This window comes from Leptodactylus fuscus, chromosome 11 (assembly GCF_031893055.1).
Source record: "Leptodactylus fuscus isolate aLepFus1 chromosome 11, aLepFus1.hap2, whole genome shotgun sequence".
NCBI classification, from domain to species: domain Eukaryota; kingdom Metazoa; phylum Chordata; class Amphibia; order Anura; family Leptodactylidae; genus Leptodactylus; species Leptodactylus fuscus.
In genome coordinates this window covers 48,502,439-48,523,406 of record NC_134275.1, presented here as the reverse complement: position 1 = coordinate 48,523,406, position 20,968 = coordinate 48,502,439, and the positions used below count along the sequence as shown (strand labels likewise).

Below are 20,968 nucleotides of genomic sequence, written 5' to 3'. Positions count from 1 at the left end.
TGATTAAAAATAAGCATTTATTTGACCATTTAAGCTTCACTATCGGCAAAGTGTAAAGAAATATAGATTTCATTTCATATACAAAAAATATGTCTGTACATTTGTAAAACAATTGATTGTAACAAGTATCTAGAATGTATCCGCGGACGGACAATTCTGTCTGCAATGTATATAGGTCACTTTGTCTCGTAGAGGTTTCTCCACGCAGACCTGTATAAGGAGCGTCTCACCATGTGATTGCACGTATAGACTCAGTATACACTTATAGTGGAATGTCAGACACAACAACACTTAGTGGTCCCTTTTATTACAGCCCCATACACACAGGGAAATTCAGAATGGAAAATCTGTCCCGTACATTGTCAGGATCTCACGGCCTGAACCCAACCAGGAGAGGGGACTCCTTACATCACAGTCCTTTACGATGCTCAGAGTCCATGCTGGACTTCATTGTCACATACGGTATGTAATACCGAATCAGTAGAACCTGGAAGACGTAGGGACTCCCAGAATCACAGATCCCTATGGAGGTCAGGAGTCTCGTTGTCTGACGATATATGGTCTGGATTTACCAACCCATATTCCTCCATGTGCACGGGGCCTCAATGACTGCAACCAACCTTAAAGGGAAAGTCCACATTCACATTATTGTTCCAATGAATGTAAAATGAAGAAAACTAAGCAACAGCTATACAACCCTGGTGACGTATGCATCTCCATGGCAACAGACTACAAGCCCTGTGTAGTCGGACCTTGCATTCATCTTACTTACCTACCCATTGATTGCTTTAAACTTGTCACAATGTTGTCTTCATTTTCATCTTCGATAGTTTTGAACAATAAAAGATTTGTTGTAAAGGTGGACATTGCCTTTAAGAAGAAGTAAAGTCATTAAAGTGATTCTCTGGAGTTAACGATGTGTCGTGGTGAGCCGGACTGTTTAGTAGATCCCAACGTCTGGACACTTCTAGTACCGATTGCCTCCATAATACAGTCCTTGCGATTGTACAGCCTTGTAAAGATGGCCTACAATAGAGGTGAAGGGACTCTATCCGGAAACAAGCCCAGCGGCATAAACCAGGAGTGTCACCATTATAATAAGTGAGGTGGAACTTCACAGAACCGCTGTTACCAAAGTGCAGAAGTCTCATGGTCTTATCCATATGTGCTATCTCGCCTTGTCTCGTCAGATGTTGTGTTATTACATGGCCAAAATATGATCAGACACCTTTACCCCACAAGGTCCTACTGAACCAAACTTAGTTCATTTAAGAACCTTATGATGATCAAAGGTCAATTCTGTAGACACCTCGGATGGTCCTGGAGCTGCAGCTGTAATATGGACCATGATATACGACCACACTAAGGCTTTATAACATTGGCCCCCAACCTAGGAGGCCCCATATATATATATATGGCTGAATAGTATTAGTATGTGGTATCTCCTCTCCAGCACCAACAAGACAATGTCCTTCATTTTGCATTGTTAGGAAGGTTGTCCAGGACACTAAAAGGTCTGGTTTGTATCTAGAAACAGCTATGGAGTGGTGCTGGATCTGGGGCAACAACCGACCTCTTCATCAGTCCCGGACGAACCCCCAATATATGTAGTGGAGAAAACCCTGGAGACAAATAATAATAAAAAAAACAAAGTTTGCAAAGAGTGGATGGGAACGTGGCAGTGACAACTAGCTGGTGCTACATACAGGTAAGTGACAACATATCACAGGACTCACCCTCGCAATAGAGAGCGACTTAAGGAATCAGTGAAATACAGAGTCATCCCTTTAAGTGTGGGGTGTCACAAACAGAAGTGACTGTACTAAAACCGTCCCCCACCGTGGGGGTCACCCTGAATACCGTATATTATAATACACACATTGTGAGCCATTCACGAAAATTATATGATAATACTGATAATCGTATCCGAATCTGAATCATTGGACTTGCTCAGTTGACGTAGTTAAGGATAAATCGCTTGACCTGTTCAACCTATTGTCGAGTGACGCTCAAGCACCTACATAGAGGCCAAAGTCACAAAAAAGAGATCAGTAATATAAATGGCACATGATATTTGGGGTCCAGGTTCCATGTTTTGCCATACATGGTCTGTCTGTAGATCTTGAAGACCACCACACTCAGCTCCGAGTCCTCTTTGCCACTTGGTTTGGCCATCAAACCATCTGCTAGAGATTAAGAAATCAACAAAAATTTGCTTTACAGGCCAATGGACAAATTCCCTCGGCGCCAATGCAAGATGGTGGAAGTAGGAATCTGTATTGAAGTATCTCAACCCTGTTTGTTTTACATGTGGAAATTTGGAATGTGTTTCATTTACTCCAATTTTGTGACTTTGGCCTCGGGAAGAGTTGACATTGATAAAACTAAATACACCATCAGATCATCAGCAGAGGCTTATATGGGATTAAAAAAACATGACTGCTTTCTTCCATAAACATCGTCACTCCTCCATAACAGAAGTGGTCGCATGTTCAGTCCCTCTTCCTTCAGGGATAACTCATGAACAGGTTTTTCCCTGTTTTTGGAAGTTATTATCAGATTCGTCTTACACAGTTGATGACAAGGTATAAGTAGACAGTAACCAACCAGTTGAGAGACTTCATCTATTGATTTCTTGGCTCATTGCTTTCTGTCCATCTATAGGTGAAACCTCAAGGGCTACGTAAAGCCCCTCTTCCATTATACATACCCTGATACATTTAAACAAGTGTAAACCCTCCATCTTGACTCCCTAACATGTCATTGTACGTTGAGTTCACGTATTATCGGGATGCTCCGAGTCTCTTTACAATATTTTACATAGTTCATTGTACCACAATATAAATGGCTGGTGAAGCCATCGTCGAGACTGCGCTATCATGACTACATGTATCTAGCCATTCTTCATATATTGCCAAAAAAATTGGGTCATCGTCTTCTTTTTACCAAAATCGGTCAACGGCACAGGAAACGTGGAAAAATTGGAAGGCCAAAGACATGATTTGCTTCAGCAATGCCTTAAAGTATGGAAAGGACTTCGTGGAAAGTTGTTGAAGAAGGTAGAATTCCACCTAAGTTAAGATTAAAACTCTTGGAGAAGTCTTTATGAAACATCTGGTGCTTATTATCTGGACCCTTGTCCAGCCAAGAGTTCTTCCAAAGTTCCTTCCTCTAAAGCAGAACTGTAACGTGGATGATCTGTGGATACATTTGTAAGGAGTCTTGTGGCTTCACGGCTGGGACACATCACGTACCGGTTGGTGTTCTCGGGTTGATGGACCTCGGCTGTGACAGAAGTAGCTTTTGAGAAAAGGTCATCACCAAAATCCTTGGTATCCAAACCACCCACAGCTCCAAGTTCACCATCATCACTAAAGGAAGAGGAAAGAGGCTCTTCCATGTTGACATAGAGAATTTCTTCAGGGTCTTTGGCTGGAGGTAAATTCTTAAGAATCTTCTCCAGTTCTCGATGGAGCGTTTCAAAAGTTGGACGATCCTTGGAATTTAGCTGCCAACAGCTGGCCATCAATTCGTACCTAGAGAGAAGACAGAGATTGGGGATCACCAAAAATGTCTGGAAGTCAAATTTATCAACTGGAGAAAGTGTGAAGGACATGCAACTATTGTACAACCCAATATAAAGTTACACATCACAAAAACGAGACGGCAGAATGGTCTGTGAGTAAATTGGACGGTTCCGTAACTCAATAATTGGGGCTTGAGTTTTAGGCTACGGTTACACGGCAACTATGGCTGCGTCTTCCATCACATAACCGAAGGTCACTTGTTGACCTGCCACTTCTTCATTAGTAAGTGAATGGAGTCCCTGAGGGTTACTGCTACAAAAACAGAGAAGTGCGGGATTTTTTACAACTAAAATTGCAACAACCCCCGGGTCGCAGTGTGACTACATATACGAAGGAGTCGCAAGCTATGAAGCGATCTTTGGTTGTATAATTGGGGGAGCAGAAGGGAGAAAAAAAAAAGTATCCACATGAGTGTTTGACTCCAAAAAGTTCACCGAAACAGCACATTTGGTTGATGAAGGTCCAACCTCCGGGACTTGACCATCTTCCTCATTTACACTGATGGACCTTCCGTAGATGTGCTTACCCTCGGAGCTGCAGTTTGCCTTGTTCTAGTGAATGAGAAAGACTCCGGGGCCGGGTGCACTTGTCTACATGGATGGGCTGCTGTGGCGGGGTGGACAATACTGGGACATCCCTTTGATGTACAGTCTGTATTATCCTCTAGTTCATTCCCAATACTACTGGTGTCCGAGCTCACACCTCCCTGCACCCCCTGCTTGTTCAGCTCTTATATTTTATACTCTTCATGCTATACTAGTCGGAAACTTTTTAGGCACATTTTTGTTTTGCTTGGCGAATCCTAGTGGGTGAAGTTGTGGCCCACCAACACATTGACATTCCTTCGCAGATCATGTGGCTCGGACTTCAAACGCTCGTGTCAGGAATCTCTTGTCAGACGTCCGAGATGGTTGAGTAACAGGATGTGGTTTAATGTCTTTCAGATCAGGAATTAAATCATTTCCCATCCTGCTGCAAAACCAAGGTGGATGGCGACCAGGGATCGGTTACTCTATGGGAAGCCGACATCTAAGGAAAGTGCCCAACTTCATAGCAATAATTTTTTTTAAAGAATTCATAATAAAAAAATGAAATAAAATAATAAAAACAATATGAGAATTATCAATAAAATTCTGAAATATTTGGCAGCTCATCGCTACAGTCAGGGCTGAAGACCTGCGGCAGTGCTTAGGAATATTCCAAAAGCTGATTTTTGGAAAAAAACTTGAAAAAACTTGACAATATTGCTTAGCGTAGACAGTAAAGCCTTGTCCACACATCAGTTTTTCATTCATAAAGTTTTTTTTCAGTTTTCTATGGTTTTATACTCAATTGCTACCTAATTGCACAAACCCAATTTTCAGGGCATCTCCTAGCAATGATCCGTGGCATCAATGCGCCATGTTGGCCAAAAAATTGGAGTGAAGTGGTGCACGCAACAGTACGCAGGAAATAACAGGCATCTGGATAGATATAGGGGCAGATATATTTTGCCTGGAACTCCAGTTTTTTGGGTGCACATTGGGTTTTTGTGCAAAATTTCGACATTTGATTTGATGTACACATTGGGGGCGCAGTGTGGGAGTTGCACTAGATTTACAAGTTGGTATAGATTTTAGTGCAGGTGCACAGCCCGCTGCAGAGTGCACTTGATTCATGAAGAGGTGTGCACCCTTTATAAATAAGTAGCACCCTAAAACCGTGCAGGGCGTATGAAGACTGGTCGGTCTTAATAAATGTCCACCGTACAATTCAGCGGGTCGTCTGATAACACACGGTAGTAACAAGGCTGAATTTGTGGGCACAGGGGCTGGGTCAGGTTTGGTGTCTGGGCCATTTACAGGGACAGATGTGGTGAATACATCAATACTGCAATGGAGAAAGTCACGATGTGGACTCTGCCTACACTGTGTATAGAAATAAGAGACTGTACAACCCTGAAGGATACTCACAATCCATCCAGGCAATCCGGTGGCTGCTTTAGACGATTCCCTTGTCTCAGGTAGTCATAGATTTCACTGTTTTCCACCCCGGGATATGGTGTCTGGCCTCGTGTGGCGATCTCCCACATGGTGACTCCAAAAGACCACTAACAAGAGAAGAACATTGGTCAGCCTGACGACTACTCCTCCTGAACCAGGAATCCACTGTAATCAATGGAGGACGTTGGCAGCAAGTGTTTGCTCTCCCTGCACTGCCCCCACAGGCCAAATGAGGCATTACACTAATCTCTTTGGAATGAATGGGTCGCCTATGTAATGCACGGACATTCTGAGGGCAAGGCTAGGGCCACATTATTGCAACGTGATGTTGCAGCGATGTCACACAATGCGATTTTGTTACAATGTGTGTGAGATTGCTTGTTTTTTTTTAAATATATACTTTCTGACCAACAAAAAAGAAGACCTGCTTGGATTCCCGCAGGAGATATAACGACTCCAGTTATTTTTTGCCATCTTATATTTCAGTGATTGCTGGTTGCAGATTGAAGCTTATAAGTCTGGGTTCACACCAGCTGTCGTTGCCCATTTGGGGTTTCCGTCCATCATTCCCCTTAAAAAATGCAGAACTTTTCTCTCCACAATTTTCTGCATTTTTCAGATGGAAACCAGGAAGAAACCCCAAGGTCGCCGTTATACTCTATGGGGTCCGCTATATTAAGAGGATTAGGTTTCCATTCATAGGGTCCCCAAGTGGATCCCCACAGATGGAAACTGGAATGCAGGTGTGAGCCCATCGTAAAATGTGACCGTACAGGGCATCTTGTGACTCACCACGTCGCTCTTGGTGGTGTACACCCGGTCTGCCAGGCTTTCTATTGCGATCCATTTGACTGGCATCTTGGCAATCCGACCTTGCCTGTAATAATCTCCATTGTAGATTTTCTTGGAAAGTCCAAAATCCGCGACACAAACGTTCATGTTCTCATTCAACCTGCGAGAAGTGACGGAGAATAAGGAGTGAGATGGAGAAGTCAAACACGGAAGAACCTAGAGATGGTCAGGGGGAAGAAACCAAATCCAGGTCCTGACATCCTGGGGAGAAGACATCTAGGAAATCACTGGGGGATGTACGGAAGGTAAAAGTCCCAATGTGGGTTGACATGGAGGAACATGCAGAGGATTTGGGGGTGGATTCCGTCCAGATTCTGCTATTGTTATCAATGAGGAGCAGAGATGGAAGCAGGAAGCTGAAAATATAAGTGTCCTGCTCAATCTTACTCTGGAAATGCGATGGAACACTGATCAGTTTGTGTTGTGTCTTATCATCACACTATACAGTGCACAGAGCCAGCACCAGAGAGCTCTATACACTGTATAGAGATGGGGCAACACTAATGCAGTTCAGTTTCCATCTCATCGGTGCGGGGGGCTCGCTGTCACCCCCCACCCCCTGTCTGATCAGATATTTATGGCCATAAAAACCTAAATTCCTGGACATCCCCATCCAGATAACTGTTCTGTCCATGTTCAGATAATAGTCTGTCTGTCCTATGAGCCTTACATGCAGTTGCGCGCGGCCAGGTCTCTATGGATGAAGTTCTTGCTGCTCAGATACTCCATGCCGCTCGCTATGTCCGTCATGAACTTCACCAGCATCTGCGTTGGAAGGTACTGCAAGCAAATATATAATAGTAGGTCACAGGGTGTCACAAAATTCACAGGATGACGGCCTTAGGGAGCCGGGACGTCACCCGAACATGTCACCTGTCCTTTCTGCTAAAACAAGACCCCAAAGTAGCAGGACCGGACAGCGGTGGGATAGGTGAGTATGGGGTTTATTGGTTTTGTTGTTTTCCTTTCCCACCCTCCTTATCTTGGACAAGCCCTTTAAAGGGGCCATTGGGCTATAATAAAGCTAAGCAGCACATTCCCCACACTGGGTTATTACTACACTCTGGCCCCATTATGTGGAGGGCAGTAGGGGAGGCCGGACCTTTAGTTCCTCTGTCCCCCCTGCTGACGCTCCAACTCCCAGTCACATGACCGACTCTGCTCTACTCAGTGGACCCGCAACCTAAGTAGAGGGGAATCGATGATGTCAGAGAGACTGCGGGGAGGGGAGAGCATAACCAAAACTTTGGCCTCCCCAACAACCCTACATACATGAAATAAACAGGGCTGCCAGGAAATCTACTGCTAAACTTTATTATTCATCAGATAAGTGGAGCAACAACATGCACACTCGGCTATGTCTTCAGTCAAATGGGGGGGGGGGGGAGGGGGGGAGACAGGACCCAGTTTTTGTAACCTGACCACTGGAACACATACACCGTCCATCATTGTAGCCTTGTAAATTGCCCCGTGGGTAAATTGTAGCCTTGGATCATATAATCTCAGTCTTATTTTAGTAAATACTTGTATATCACATTTTTTTCTTAAATGCTTATACTGTGTCATTCCTCAGTTATTCCTCTTGGAAGAATATCAAAATGTTGACAATAGGGAGTTTCCATACTTTTTGTCCCCAGGATGTGTCTATACATGCACTGACACTGCTAGGACTGACTGGACAATGTTATAAATTGCAGATACACATCTCAATGGCAAGAATAGTGGTAATATTTCATTGTCCTTTAAATTATGCACTTCCAGGAGGAATAGCAGAGGGATGACACAATGCAAAGTTTTCAGAGAAAATGCTCCAAAATTGCCATTTCAGGGAGATTATCCCTTCGGCATTACACAGTTCTATGAATATTGTTACCCACCAGGGGGGCATCTCCGAGCCGCGAGTACAGGAGGAAGCTGTGCAGGTCTCCATGTTTCATGAATGGCAGAATAACAACAGGTGACGGATATCCTTCATTCTCTGTATTCTGAAGGCAAACGCCTGAATCATGGGAGAAAGGACACAAAGGGCGACAAGTCACATGACAAAAAGTCACACAACAAAAACACTTTATGTAAAATCAGAGACCTGCACGAAATGTCTACGGTAAAAAAAGCTGCAGCTGACAACAGGATACAACAGGATACAAAAGAGATACAACAGAGATACAACAACATGCAACAGAGATATAACAGAGATACAACAGGATACAAAATAGATACAACAGGATACAACAGGATACAAAAGAGATACAACAACATGCAACAGAGATATAACAGAGATACAACAGGATACAAAATAGATACAACAGGATACAACAGGATACAAAAGAGATACAACAGAGATACAACAACATGCAACAGAGATATAACAGAGATACAACAAGATACAACAGGATACAAAATAGATACAACAGGATACAATAGGATACAACAACATACAACAGAGATACAACAGAGATACAATGGGATACAACAGGATACAACAGAGATGCAACAGGATACAACAGAGATACAACAACATACAACAGAGATACAACAGGGATACAACAGAATACAACAGAGATACAACAGGATACAACAGGATACAGAGATATAACAGAGATACAACAGGATACAAAATAGATACAACAGGATACAACAGGATACAACAGAGATACAACAACACAACATACAACAGAGATACAACAGAGATACAACAAGATACAACAGGATACAAAATAGATACAACAGGATACAATAGGATACAACAACATACAACAGAGATACAACAGAGATACAATAAGATACAACAGGGATACAACAGGATACAACAGAGATGCAACAGGATACAACAGAGATACAACAACATACAACAGAGATACAACAGGGATACAACAGAATACAACAGAGATACAACAGGATACAACAGGATACAGAGATATAACAGAGATACAACAGGATACAAAATAGATACAACAGGATACAACAGGATACAACAGAGATACAACAACACAACATACAACAGAGATACAACAGAGATACAACAAGATACAACAGGATACAAAATAGATACAACAGGATACAATAGGATACAACAACATACAACAGAGATACAACAGAGATACAACAAAGATACAACAAGATACAACAGGGATACAACAGGATACAACAGAGATACAACAACATACAACAGAGATACAACAGGGATACAACAGAATACAACAGAGATACAACAGGATACAACAAGATACAACAGGGATACAACAGGATACAGAGATATAACAGAGATACAACAGGATACAACAGGGATACAACAAGATACAACAGGGATACAACAGGATATAACAGAGATGCAACAGGATACAACAGAGATACAACAGAATACAGAGATACAATAGAGATGCAACAGGATACAACAGAGATACAACAACATACAACAGAGATACAACAGGGATACAACAGAATACAACAGAGATACAACAGGATACAACAGGATACAGAGATATAACAGAGATACAACAGGATACAAAATAGATACAACAGGATACAACAGGATACAACAGAGATACAACAACACAACATACAACAGAGATACAACAGAGATACAACAAGATACAACAGGATACAAAATAGATACAACAGGATACAATAGGATACAACAACATACAACAGAGATACAACAGAGATACAACAAAGATACAACAAGATACAACAGGGATACAACAGGATACAACAGAGATACAACAACATACAACAGAGATACAACAGGGATACAACAGAATACAACAGAGATACAACAGGATACAACAAGATACAACAGGGATAGAACAGGATACAGAGATATAACAGAGATACAACAGGATACAACATAGATACAACAGGGATACAACAAGATACAACAGGGATACAACAGGATATAACAGAGATGCAACAGGATACAACAGAGATACAACAGAATACAGAGATACAATAGAGATACAACAGGATACAACAGGATACAGAGATACAACAGGGATACAACAGGAAACAACAAGATACATCAGAGATACAACAGGATACAGAGATACAACAGGATAAAACAGAGATACAACAGGGATACAACAGGTTACAACAGAGATACAAACGGGATACAACAGGGTACAACAGAGATACAACAGGATTCAACAGGATTCAACAGGATACAACAGGATACAACAGAGATACAACAGAGATACAACAGAGATATAGCGAAATTTTTATTGTGAGACTTCTCTGCAACGTTTTGTACCATGACACAAGTCGCCATATTACCACAGCTGTATATCTATGTATGGATCCTATACATCTGCCGGGGCTGCAGCAACTTATTCTATAATTAATATAATTAGACTAAAATCTATAAGAAATAATAATCCTGGACATCATTGAGCAAATCTGGCGGAATTTATCAGAAAAAAAAAGTTAAATGGCTGCAAGTAAAGTGACGGCGTAACCGAACCGCATCCAAAATGAAAAACACTGTGGTAATGGCGGCACACCCAAAATCAGATGTCTGCAGAGGAGAAAAATATTCAGCTCGAAACGGAGGATAAAAATGATGTATTGTGCAAGGAGCAGGGCGGAGGCCAATGTGTGCTCTGGCAGATGGGTTTCAACAGTGTAGGACATAACCTCTGCCAGTAGGTGGCAACAAAGGAACACATGTAATAGGTCAAGTTATTACAATGTCATGAAATCTGCCCCTATATAAAGATTAATGTGAACTCCTCCAAGGTTACTGTCACCAGAACCAGCATATCACTCCAGTCCTGCAGATAGATAGGTTACTGTCACCAGAACCAGCATATCACCCCAGCCCTGCAGATAAATAGGTTAGTGTCACCAGAACCAGCATATCACCCCAGTCCTGCAGATAGATAGGTTAGTGTCACCAGAACCAGCATATCACCCCAGCCCTGCAGATAAATAGGTTAGTGTCACCAGAACCAGCATATCACCCCAGTCCTGCAGATAGATAGGTTAGTGTCACCAGAACCAGCATATCACCCCAGCCATGCAGATAGATAGGTTACTGTCACCAGAACCAGCATATCACCCCAGCCCTGCAGATAGATAGGTTACTGTCACCAGACCCAGCATATCACCCCAGCCCTGCAGATAAATAGGTTACTGTCACCAGAACCAGCATATTACCCCAGCCCTGCAGATAGATAGGTTACTGTCACCAGAACCAGCATATCACCCCAGCCCTGCAGATAGGTAGGTTACTGTCACCAGAACCAGCATATCACCCCAGCCATGCAGATAGATAGGTTACTGTCACCAGAACCAGCATATCACCCCAGCCCTGCAGATAGATAGGTTACTGTCACCAGACCCAGCATATCACCCCAGCCCTGCAGATAAATAGGTTACTGTCACCAGAACCAGCATATTACCCCAGCCCTGCAGATAGATAGGTTACTGTCACCAGACCCAGCATATCACCCCCAGCCCTGCAGATAGATAGGTTACTGTCACCAGAACCAGCCTATCACCCCAGCCCTGCAGATAGATAGGTTACTGTCACCAGAACCAGCATATCACCCCAGCCCTGCAGATAGATAGGTTACTTTCACCAGAACCAGCATATCACTCCAGTCCTGCAGATAGATAGGTTACTGTCACTAGAACCAGCATATCACCCCAGCCCTGCAGATAGATAGGTTACTGTCACTAGAACCAGCATATCACCCCAGCCCTGCAGATAGATAGGTTACTGTCACCAGAACCAGCATATCACCCCAGCCCTGCAGATAGATAGGTTACTGTCACCAGAACCAGCATATCACCCCAGCCCTGCAGATAGATAGGTTACTGTCACTAGAACCAGCATATCACCCCAGCCCTGCAGATAGATAGGGTACTGTCACCAGAACCAGCATATCACCCCAGCCCTGCAGATAGATAGGTTATTGATACTGAATAAAACAGGTTTTTCCCCTTGTGCCTCCATTGCTGAGCTCTTTGAGGCAATGGCAGTAGCATTGGACATATTACGCTGGACTCATCACTCACCAATGAGACGCATGACATTGGGATGATCAAATTCCTTCATGCACACGGCCTCGCTCAGGAAGTCTTCCATCTCAGTGCGGGTGCAGATGGCAACTAATGGGTAGAAAAAAAAAATAGTCTTTCCAACGCACAGTCACATATTTCTCTAGAATGTGCAAGGGCGCCTGATGCTGAGACCTTTGGGAGAAGTAGATGTAACTATGGCCATAGACTGGCAGATCTTGTTGGCATTGCTGGCGCCCACCTCACCCATGACTCTGGATGGCACCCATCTGTTTTCTGGATAGAAATATCTAGAGTAAATATTCATCACAGAATACCATCACTAGTCCTACTTTCATACTAGACTGTGTTTGGCTGATATGGAGCCTCAGAGATTGGTATCAATTGAGGGCGCTACATTCCTGATGCACATCCTGCCCTGGTCTTAGGCACCATTGCTCTAGTGTGGGGTAAGTGGTCATCGTTCTCTTCCAGGAAGGTCCCATATGTTATAGAACAGTAGAATTGAGGTGGGTCAGTAGATACATCCCTTCCTTCCTCCAAACACTGGCCATTTATTTTTTACTATCATAGACCCCCAGTTCCTTCTCCCCACCCGGGATATATACCAAAATTTAGAGAGTATCCCTCTCCTAAATGCAACCAGGTGTGGACCTAGAGGAATCCACTAACTTAGACAATCACTTACTCTTCATGGTCTTCACCGCCACCTTGAGAATATAGTCGTCCTGATTCAACTGACCCTCCATGACGGAGCCAAACTCTCCTAAGGAACAAGATCATGAATCTTATTGTGTTGCTTCACACATCAAACCAAAACCTCTTGTACACACTCAATAAAAGATGCCCCATGTAAGACCCTGTAGAGACAACCCCATCATCTGGAGGAATAGTCTTGAGGGGGTGTGGAAAAAAAAAAAAAAAAGAACTCATATCAACGTTTTTGCACTTTTTTTGGGTTCCACCGCAGAGTCAGATCCATCTCGTGGGTCACAGTCACCATCTTCAGGGCTCACATAAGGGGGTGTCAAGGTCATGACACTTTAGTATAATAATGAAATCTCAGGGGCAACTGAACCCAAAACACCTAATATTCATTATAAGCTGGCCACTCATCCCTCATCCTCGTTTCTATTGCCCTTCGGTGCTGCATTGACCGTGATGACATCACTGAATAGCTGGAGACGGGCTGGTGATGGCTGCCATCCTACAGCTAAGCCAATAATATAGTCATTGACTAATGTTCCCTACAAATACACAGGCTCGAAGCTTCCTTGACCTAGAACATCCATCCATGGTTATTCTATTACAGAGGGACAGAGTTATTCTTGATCCCCGGGGACCCCTCAGAAACCAGCAGCCGCTGGGTTAACTGGTTGTCCTTCAGGAATAATTGAGAGAATCTGGCAGGAGATCAGTCCCCAGGAGGAAGCTGAAGGAAGCCATTAGACCAAGGGTTGTTTTCCGATGGCTTTTCCAGACTGTGTAGGATAAGACAGAGAACGGAAGTGGGGCCTGCAAGGCTCGTGTTACTCTGCGACTGTTCCCACACATAGGAAAACACAGAGACGGCGAGAACCCGTCCTATGAGCCGTACAACTGAGGTCTGATGGGAAAGATGGGAGGAAAGAAAGTCTGACAACTGCAGGAAGTCCTGGGGGGGGATTTTATTTGACTTTCTTTCCTTCAGAATATAACCAGCACCAGACACGACTTTCTCTGATCCGAGAAGCCACAGTGGATGAGTCTAATAAATCACTGCCACTTAATACTGGAGTCCAACCAGGTGGGGGGGGGGGGGAGACGGGACATATTTTAGGTAAATTTTTGCTACATATAGACCAATTCAGCAACTGTTGGTTCTATTCTTAGACTTGTAATTGTCTTAGAATACATTAGATGTTTGTTTACAAGGAAAGAGAGAAATAAGTTAGAGAAGCCTGGAAGGACCTCTCTCATGGCTGAAGGACCTTTTGAGGACCTTTCTCATGGTCCCCTGTGGGGTATATATAATCTATGAGCGAACCACTGAGGAGTATATAAGAGCTGAAGTGAGTGATACTGACCACACCGCTATAGTCTAGGGATGAATCCATTCTTAATCCTTTAGGATATAACAAGGCAGGAAAAAAAATACATATAAGAAATTGACGAAAAATGAGACAAGAGAACGGATCAACCCAGTGACTGTACCGACCTTCTCCAAGGGTCTTGCCGAGTGTGAGTTTGTGCCGATCCACCATCACGTCTCGCAGCTTCTCTTTAAGATCATCACTAATGCCCAATCGGTTCACTGTTAAGAGAAGGACAATAACAAACTATTGGATTACCAAAGCCCATCATGGCCGTCCAGTACTCTCCGAAACAACCCTAGGGGTGTAAATTTCTGCTTTGTAATAAATTTTACCATCTAGTACTTATCATGATGTCATTCCAAGGCACAGAATTACAAGATCCGAGAAAGAGGGGGTGGAGGATCCTCGATCTCAAGATTGGGTGCCAGAGGTGGGATTTGTCTATCGGACATTGATGGTGTATAGAATACATTTTGAGCTGGGAATACGCAATATTTTCCTAGACTCTATCTATCCGGCGTAATAGGGTCTAATTACCCTCAGATGTGCAGACAGGGCCGTAATATTAAATGTGCTGAAGTTCTGACTAACGCAAGAAGAAATCCCGGGCAGACGGGAGAACACACAACATTTGTAACGTTATCAGTTTTGCAAGAGTTATTCTTTAGAATTGATACAATGTCTTTCCTCGAAAACATTTAAGTCCCCCCCCCCCCTCCCCAGCTGGTCCCGAGAGGCTGAAGCTAGATTGACGGCATGGAGGAAGCCATCACTAAGAGAAAGGTCTGTGTAGTAACCATGGAGAGTCTGGAGCCCAATGTTATTCAGCACAAAACATGAGCAGGAATTTCCTGATGTTCAGCCAAGTGGACGGAGAACGAACAGATTCTCTGCAGACTCCTCCAAATCTTGTGTCTATCAATCTGGTCTAGAAGGCGACCCCACCTATCCCTGTGTGAGTTCCCAATACTACAGGCCTGGTCGTCGGTACCTGGGGGGGAGCCATCATGACATCTGGCAAGTCAGAAATACTTAGTAGTTACATAAGATGGAATTTAGCTCAGATCTGAAGTTTAGTTCAGCTGGAAACCACAAGATCTCCCCATGGCTTACTAGTCCTTCATGATTGGGGTCGTGTAGTCAGAAGCCACCAGATCGCCCTTGTAGCCGAGGATAGTCTATAGGACTTCACTTTGCAGTTCTCAATTACTAGGTATGAGGACTCTTTGATGTCTGTGGCCAGATATGTACATGTTATTGGGAATGCAGAGACGGGTCAGACTTACAGGTGGCTTCGGTGGTTCTTCTACTATAAGACTTCCTTACTCGGTAGCGGACCACGAGTTCTCCTTGCTCCACGGTGGGTTCAAAGGCCTCCCTAAATATACACCTCAGTATTATTGACTTGTACCCAATGTCTTCCATAGGCCTCAATAATATATGACATGTCTGCACTCACCCGTATCGAGTCTCCTTCTTACGGATACGGGCCAGGAATATAGCACCGATGATAGCGCTGAAAGCTGTAACGGCGACCACCAGCATGACGTACCACCAGTGCCAGGAGAAGATGGACGATGCCATGCTGACTGCTATGGGAAAAATACAGGGATTGTGGTCTCATGGAATGTTATCACATAGAGAAGGGAGATCCAAGGCAGAGACGTTACACAAAGTAAGGCATCTGAGAGTAGGAAGGAGACAAGGAACCTCCATGGTGATACATAAACATGGGGGGTTATGGGACATATACATGGGGGGCTATGGGGAATATACATGGGGGGTTATAAGACATAAACATGGGGGGTTATGGGACATCGGAGGGGTCTCTTCTGTTACAGCAAAATATAGATATGGACGCTACGTGCTGAAAACACTGAGCCACATACAGAAGAACCTTGACCTTCCGAAGAGTAACATTTTCTATAGATGTGCTCCTCAATATATCTCAGCTCCTTAGTGTATCTCAGCTCCTCAGTGTATCTCAGCTCCTCAGAGTATCTCAGCTCCTCAATGTATCTCAGCTCCTCAATATATCTCAGCTCCTTAGTGTATCTCAGCTCCTTAGTGTATTTCAGCTCATCAATGTATCTCAGCTCCTCAGTGTATCTTAGCTCCTCAAAGTATCTCAGCTCCTCAGTGTATCTCAGCTCCTCAATGTATCTCAGCTCCTCAGTGTATCTCAGTTCCTCAGTGTATATCAGCTCCTCAATGTATCTAAGCCCTTCAATGTATCTCAGCTCCTCAGTGTATCTCAGCTCCACAATGTATCTCAGCTCCTCACTGTATCTCAGCTCCACAATGTATCTCAGCTGCTCACTGTATCTCAGCTCCTCAATGTATCTCAGCTCCTCAGTGTATCTCTGCTCCTCAGTGTATCTCTGCTCCTCAATGTATCTCAGCACCTCAACGTATCTCAGCTCCTCAACGTATCTCAGCTCCTCAACGTATCTCAGCTCCTCGATGTTTTTCAGCCCTCAATGTATCTCAGCTCCTCACTGTATCTCAGCTCCACAATGTATCTCAGCTGCTCACTGTATCTCAGCTCCTCAATGTATCTCAGCTCCTCAGTGTATCTCTGCTCCTCAGGGTATCTCAGCCAGGTGATCCCTGCCCAAGGCTATGCTCATACATTCTAAGGCTCAGCCTATAGCTATCACCAGTAGCCCCTATAGACATGACATGTATAGATACAGCGAGATCCAATGGCTCATGATATAGGACACTGATGGGTCTCGGACTGTAGAAGGACTTTGGATTCTCTGTTCTTGTTCTCACCTTGAGGAGAATTGGAATCTAGAAAAAAGGTAAAAAGACATTGGTCAGACCCCAGGTGGACGTATAGAATCTATAAGATACCGAGAGGTTTACTGAGTCCTCACCATAGGTGACTACAGAGGCAGCGTCACTCCAAGGACCGTCCCCCGAGACTGTGTACGAGGAGACCCGGACAGTCAGATTTTCCACAGGCTGTAACATTTCTAGCATCACCTCAGTGGTCAGGCCGGCATCGACCACAACCTGCGTATCAAAGACACAACATTAAGTACGAGTCATATACAGAGCTGTGCAAAAGATTTAGGCATCTATGTGAGAAGTAGAAAGGTTAATCATTTTTTCTTGTCAATGAATAAAATGAAGTGAATGAAGAAAATGGGAAAAGAAATATAAAGCCATCAATATTAGGGGTGACCTTTGCCCTTTGCCTTCCCTCAGTTCTTCTTGGTACTTGCTACTTGGTACTTCTGTGGATGTTGATTGCTCCAATCTGTCTGTCTCTTCATGTCACCCCTGACAGACTAGACTTTCAGGACTCCTCCTCTAAAAGGCGAAGGTTACACCAAATATTGATGGGGTGATCATTTTTCTTTTCTTCATTCACTTCATTTTGCTAATTATCAGATGTAAACTATTAACCCTTCTGCTTCTGAAAGGGTTCTTACTGTGCAGCATCTCCAGACCAGGTGCAGGGTTAGTTTTGAGTCTTGTACCAGGGGTTAGATTTGAGTTTTGTACTAGGGGTCAGTTTTGAGTCTTGTACCAGGGGTTAGTTTTGAGTCTTGTACCAGGGGTTAGATTTGAGTTTTGTACTAGGGGTCAGTTTTGAGTCTTGTACCAGGGGTTAGATTTGAGTTTTGTACTAGTGGTCAGTTTTGAGTCTTGTACCAGGGGTTAGTTTTGAGTCTTGTACCAGGGGTCAGATTTCAGTCTTGTACCAGGGGTCAGTTTTGAGTCTTGTACCAGGGGTTAGATTTGAGTTTTGTACTAGGGGTCAGTTTTGAGTTTTGTACTAGGGGTCAGATTTGAGTTTTGTACTAGGGGTCAGTTTTGAGTCTTGTACCAGGGGTTAGTTTTGAGTCTTGTACCAGGGGTTAGATTTGAGTTTTGTACTAGGGGTCAGTTTTGAGTCTTGTACCAGGGGTTAGATTTGAGTTTTGTACTAGTGGTCAGTTTTGAGTCTTGTACCAGGGGTTAGTTTTGAGTCTTGTACCAGGGGTCAGATTTCAGTCTTGTACCAGGGGTCAGTTTTGAGTCTTGTACCAGGGGTTAGATTTGAGTTTTGTACTAGGGGTCAGTTTTGAGTTTTGTACTAGGGGTCAGATTTGAGTTTTGTACTAGGGGTCAGTTTTGAGTCTTGTACCAGGGGTTAGTTTTGAGTCTTGTACCAGGGGTTAGTTTTGAGTCTTGTACCAGGGGTTAGATTTGAGTTTTGTACTAGGGGTCAGTTTTGAGTCTTGTACCAGGGATTAGATTTGAGTTTTTTACTAGGGGTCAGTTTTGAGTCTTGTACCAGGGATTAGATTTCAGTTTTGTACTAGGGGTCAGTTTTGAGTCTTGTACCAGGGATTAGATTTGAGTTTTGTATTAGAGGTCAGTTTTGAGTCTTGTACCAGGGATTAGATTTGAGTTTTGTACTAGGGGTCAGTTTTGAGTCTTGTTCCAGGAGTTAGTTTTGAGTCTTGTACCAGGGGTTAGTTTTGAGTCTTGTACCAGGGGTTAGATTTCAGTCTTGTACCAGGGGTCAGTTTTGAGTCTTGTATCAGGGGTTAGATTTGAGTTTTTTTTACTAGGGGTCAGTTTTGAGTCTTGTACCAGGGGTTAGATTTGAGTCTTGTACAAGGGGTTAGCTTGAGTCTTGTACCAGAGGTTAGTTTTGAGTCTTGTACCAGAGGTTAGCTTTGACTCTTGTACCGGGGATTAGTTTTGAGTCTTGTACCAGGGGTTAGTTTTGAGTCTTGTACCAGAGGTTAGTTTTGAGTCTTGTACCAGGGGTTAGTTTTGAGTCTTGTACCAGGGGGTAGATTTGAGTCTTGTACCTCTGGTTGGTCCTTCGTTTGATAGGCCAGTTTGTAACCCTTCAATACACCATTCAGTGGCGCTCTTGGCTCCTTCCATGTGATTATGATAACGGTCTCGTTCTTTATCGCGGTGACATTTTGAGGAGGGCCAGAGGGAACTACAACAGGAAACATAAGGTAAATCTCTCATGAGCCTAGGATACGAGCATACAATCTTGACGGTGTGTTTTTTAACCCCATAAACAGCGCCACTCTTGTATGTTGGTTTTGTCTGGTACTGCAGCTTATCTACAGTCAAGTGAAAGAGACTGAATAGCATTTGCAGACACAGCCCTTAGACGAGAATGTCACTATAATTAGACAACCCATTAACACATTTATAAGACTTTCTGCTAAGTCAGTATATTAAGCCCTGACTAATTAGGAGACGTAACATGGAAAAATAAAGTGGGACAACTGGTGAAAAAGACGTCTCACAAGGAGAAGTGGAGGAGCGCTGGCAGCAGGATGGCAGACACAGACAGCAATGCCTGTGCCTTGTATACTAATTACTGCAAGGGGCCGGGGCTGAATGGAAACCCCTTGAACCAACCCAGACCCTTATAGTATCTGCCAAGAAAAGGAGAAGAGGCCGAGGAGAGAGCGACACGAAAGAATCCATCCTGCACGTAAATCCCAACTAAGGTTTAATATTTTGCAGCCGGAAGTTCATATTTGATGACAGCTGGATGATCTGAGGATTTGTAACCACTATTTTACGACTATTTTGTAAAGATGACTGGACACAGCGAGGGTCCTGCGCACCGGTCCTTAGTGGAGCGATGTTTCGGCCTCTGCTTCCTGCTCCTTGTTTACATTGTAAGGAGCCCTTATTTATGATGGAGCACCCTTGTTACAGCGGAGGTCCCCTTTACCCCATCCTTAATCTTCATGTTCTCATACCTCCTTCCAAGGTTTCCATTGGCACCCAGTCCGTCCAGTGGGACACCCCTTCACTATTCAGGCAGGATACCCGCACACTGTACATAGTATAAGGAGCGAGGTCATCGATAATATGAGTATAGGGGGGCACGTTGATGTTCTGGTTGTAGATCTTATGGTGGGGCGTAGGGCTGAAGTGGTTATGAGGAACGGTCGCCTAAGGGAGGAAAAAAAAGACAAAATGAGATTTGTTTGGAAATCCAAAAATTGGTTGTAGTTCTTCTTTTTGAGAAAGCTCTGTAAGAATGAAAAGCCCCAGTGAAAACCGCAGCCCACCAGCAATGAGGAACTTGGGGCAGGAGAAGAAAACAAAACTAGAAACCTATTGTCGAAAAACATCCTAAAAGACAAGGTCAAGATATAAATGAATTATGGGCCACTGACCTATAATACTGTAGCATGGTCCGAAACAGCACCACGTTCCATAGCTGTACCCCAAGTGGATCAGGCTCTTGGAGAATTTTTTGTTGTTGTTGGCAGGGTCTCTTGACGATGACTTACTTACTGTTTTCCAACTACCGGAAACTAGTGTGACATTCTCCTACAGCTCCCCCGCAGGGCATGATGAGCATTACACAGCTATAGCCGAAATGAATGGGCTACATGTATAATACATGGATTAGTTGCGTCCTCCCACTTTGTAGATGTTTTCAGCTTCAACGATACATGAGGAC

The 20,968-nt window shown here is 43.7% G+C and overlaps 1 protein-coding gene across 1 annotated transcript in view; it reads right to left on the bottom strand.

Moving 5' to 3' along the window:
• AXL (AXL receptor tyrosine kinase) overlaps positions 1-20,968 on the bottom strand; it is a 46,070-nt gene continuing 25,102 nt past the window's right edge. The window contains exons 7-20 of the mRNA XM_075260088.1: positions 20,256-20,451; positions 19,332-19,471; positions 17,397-17,535; positions 17,293-17,310; positions 15,974-16,106; positions 15,801-15,892; positions 14,637-14,732; positions 13,128-13,205; positions 12,437-12,529; positions 8,299-8,420; positions 7,092-7,201; positions 6,362-6,521; positions 5,540-5,676; positions 1-3,536 (exon numbers count right to left, since the gene is read on the bottom strand). Of these exons, the coding sequence (XP_075116189.1) occupies positions 3,125-3,536; positions 5,540-5,676; positions 6,362-6,521; positions 7,092-7,201; positions 8,299-8,420; positions 12,437-12,529; positions 13,128-13,205; positions 14,637-14,732; positions 15,801-15,892; positions 15,974-16,106; positions 17,293-17,310; positions 17,397-17,535; positions 19,332-19,471; positions 20,256-20,451 (1,926 nt within the window). The 3' untranslated portion in view covers positions 1-3,124. The remainder of the gene's footprint in view (positions 3,537-5,539; positions 5,677-6,361; positions 6,522-7,091; positions 7,202-8,298; positions 8,421-12,436; positions 12,530-13,127; positions 13,206-14,636; positions 14,733-15,800; positions 15,893-15,973; positions 16,107-17,292; positions 17,311-17,396; positions 17,536-19,331; positions 19,472-20,255; positions 20,452-20,968) is intronic.